This window comes from Seriola lalandi, unplaced genomic scaffold (assembly GCF_002814215.2).
Source record: "Seriola lalandi dorsalis isolate HSWRI2012SDOR001 ecotype SW California unplaced genomic scaffold, Sedor1 jcf7180002054585, whole genome shotgun sequence".
In the NCBI taxonomy this organism is placed as follows: Eukaryota; Metazoa; Chordata; class Actinopteri; order Carangiformes; family Carangidae; genus Seriola; species Seriola lalandi.
The window spans coordinates 447,562-450,960 of record NW_019525138.1 but is presented as its reverse complement, the minus strand read 5'-3'; the positions used below and the strand labels follow the sequence as shown (position 1 = coordinate 450,960).

The 3,399-nt window shown below is 40.6% G+C and overlaps 1 protein-coding gene across 1 annotated transcript in view; it reads left to right on the top strand.

Moving 5' to 3' along the window:
• ryr2a (ryanodine receptor 2a (cardiac)) overlaps positions 1–3,399 on the top strand; it is a 162,387-nt gene that overhangs the window by 104,533 nt on the left and 54,455 nt on the right. Inside the window, 7 exon segments of the mRNA XM_087177253.1 lie at positions 653–745; positions 1,017–1,187; positions 1,725–1,784; positions 1,983–2,117; positions 2,237–2,349; positions 2,468–2,564; positions 2,714–2,820. Of these exon segments, the coding sequence (XP_087033379.1) occupies positions 653–745; positions 1,017–1,187; positions 1,725–1,784; positions 1,983–2,117; positions 2,237–2,349; positions 2,468–2,564; positions 2,714–2,820 (776 nt within the window).

Sequence of the window (3,399 nt, the reverse complement as noted above, 5' to 3'; positions counted from 1 at the left end):
GGAGCCAAAGAAACACAGCAAAGTGCTGTTTGAAAGGTAGACGCAGGGATATTAGGCAAGGTCAAGTGGTAGGAGTCAGAGCAGATAGAGACAACACCAGTAAAGTCCTGCTAACTTTCTCATCACTCCACTGATTAAAGATTCTGATCATTAGTACTTGATTAAATTACTCACTGTTAAGAGCTGCTTATACTGCTGATTGCACCCCATGGAGCTTTCAGCAGCTTTGATAACTGGTCTTATAATTTAGTCCTTTTATCTCTCAATAAAGGCCATTTTTTATGGTCCTTCTGAACTAGCTCACGACCATAACCATGTCTCTCCTGGAAGATGCTAACAGTGTTGCACTCGGTTGTTCTGATGAACACCCACAGAAATAGTTTTGCAACAAATGAAAGAAAAAGGTTAAAGAGAGAAGTGCAGTCATTGGCTCCTTTCTCCCCTGCACATAGCTGGCCAATCACAGCATGAAGCAGGAGTGATTGTTGGATCATCTGTTTCAGAAAGTTACAGAAAAAATCTGTCTCAGGACCATCCCAGCAGATTAATAAAAGTGACTTTTCAACAAGAACCTGGCTCTTATCCAACATGAGACAGCACAGCAGTGTGACAGAAGAGTGATGAATGGTGTCATGTTGTCATCTGTCTGCAGAACTTCAAGAGGGAAGAGCAGAACTTTGTGGTTCAGAATGAAATCAACAACATGTCCTTCCTCATCACTGACACCAAGTGTAAGATGTCAAAGGTACGGGCACATAGAAGGGAGTAAAGGCTTGTAACAATGTGTGTTTTTGTACATACTCACATCTAAACAAAGGAGTTATACATGTTAATTCATTCTTGCAAAAATTCAGTCACTGCATGAGCAAACAGAATGATACAGCAGGAGAGCATATAAAACAATAACAACATTCACAACCAGCAATCACTACACATTTGTGTAATATGAATGAAAGCTGTTTAGTAGGGCTAACATTATAGAATGTGGCTGTGTGCATTTCTTGTCTTCTGATCAGGGAATAGTTTCAGACCAGGAGAGGAAGAAGATGAAGAGGAAGGGAGATCGATACTCGATGCAGACAAGTCTGATCGTTGCTACTCTAAAGCGTCTACTGCCTGTCGGACTCAACATCTGTGCCCCCGGAGAACAAGAGCTCATCGCACTGGCTAAGAACCGTTTCACCCAGGTGTGAAAAATAACATCTGTCTAGTACATTTTGATCATTTTTCTGATATGGCATAAGACATTCCATCTGTATAGTAAAGAGAAGAGAAACACGTCAGTGGACTTAATGTTTTAAGTTCTGTATCTCATTGAATATGCCAACCAATTCATTATTGGTAACAGGTATTGGTATTGTAAATCTATATGTATGATACAATAATTTGGGATAAATTTGTAAAATTAAAGTAAACTGTAAAAAAATTTCAGGCAGCCAAATATTTCTTTGCTTTTGGGTTACAAGTTCAAATAATCATTCATGACCTGTGATCAAAGTGTTACCTTATCATTATTATTATTACTATCCCTTTTTATGTCTTTATTAGATAGCAAGAGTACAGACATGACAGAAATGAGGGAAAGAAGATGCAGCAAAGGCCAGACTCGATCAAGGGACGTTGTGTTTCATGGTTAGGGACTTAGATAGCCCTTAAGCTCAATGGGCAACCCATGTAGGATTATGTTGATCTACTAATGGATCATACATTTGTTCTGTTAACAGAAAGATACAGAGGACGAAGTCCGAGAGATCATCAGGAATAATCTTCATTTACAAGGGAAGGTAAGAACACAGTCAAGTGCCACAATCCTGTTCATGATTGTAACAAGATTAAATATATTTGGTAAAAACTAAAGATCTAGTTCAATCTAGTGAAAGGCCAAATATATATTTAACTGCTCAGAGAAGTGCTCAACCTCACCACACATTTAAATGCATTTTCTCTATGTAATTGTGACTGTATGTGTTTGTGTTGTCCAGCTGGAGGACCCAGCTATTCGTTGGCAGATGGCGTTGTACAGGGACCTCCCTAATCACTATGAGGACACCTCAGACCCAGAGAAAACTGTAGAGAGAGTCCTGGACATTGCTCATGTTCTCTTCCATCTGGATCAGGTGTGTGTGTGTGTGTGTGTGTGTGTGTAAAATGCACCTGTGCCATTAGCTGTTGTAGAGGTGTAGTTTATATGGTCCCCAGATAGTGAGCCACTACTGAGTTCAGTGTGTGTGTTTAGGTTGAGCACCCTCAGCGCAGTAAGAAAGCAGTGTGGCACAAACTTCTGTCCAAACAGAGGAAGAGAGCAGTGGTTGCCTGCTTCAGGATGGCACCGCTCTACAACCTGCCCAGGTAAGTTCTACACCCACACACATCAGCACAAACACACTCTGTACATTAGATTCGCAGTGTGCATCTGTGTGTACTGCACAGCTGGTACATCTTGTACTACTGTATCTCCCTAAACTAGGCACCGGGCTGTCAACCTGTTCCTGCAGGGCTATGAGAAGTCCTGGATCGAGGCAGAGGAACACTACTTTGAAGATAAACTCATCGAGGACCTCGCTGTTAGTTCATTTCATATACATGTAAAACAAGTGGGATTACTTTAGCTCCTGGCATAATTTATTTTACTCTGTAAAAGAATTTGACCAGATTGTATTTTTCACTGTGTACCCTTGAGTCTATTTTGATTGTGAGCATGTGTTTATGTCAGAAACCAGGTGACCAAGAGCCATCCGAAGAAGAGGAAGGGGTGAAGCACATCGATCCACTGCATCAGCTCATTCAGCTGTTCAGTAGAACAGCCCTCACAGAGAAGTGGTGGGTTTCACAGATAGATGTAAGATACAAGCTACCAAGTCTCAGTCATAGGAACTGGCATTATAACTTAATAAGCAGTATGAAAACTCAAGTTCCCTAATTATCATCCTTTATAATTATCAGTGTATCACTATTTATACTAGTCAGTCAGGCAAATAATCACTGTTGTAGTGAGTGTTTACAGCATCTTCACTACTGAACAAACAACTGCCAATTTAAACATCCGGGCAAAAGGGCAGTGCCCTGTCAGCCCTGTCAAACTTAAGGTCAACTTGTGCTGCTGTTTTATCTCTGCCAGCTGCAGAGAAAAGTTAAGAATCTGTACAGTCTACGGTTAGTTTTCTGGGGCTTCACAAGGAACTTCTCCATGAATAGGTAGTTTGCTTCCAGTTGGCTTGTTTTCAATCAAAACAATGAGCTTGAAGTAGCTCAAAGTTGTATCAAGCTGTACTGTCTTTTCAGTGGGATCAGCAGTACCAGTACAAAGGTCACGTAAACAAATACATAATGCAGCTTAAATAATATAAGTCATTAGAATGGATAGTCAACTTGTTTGTGTGTGTGTGTGTGTGTGTGTGT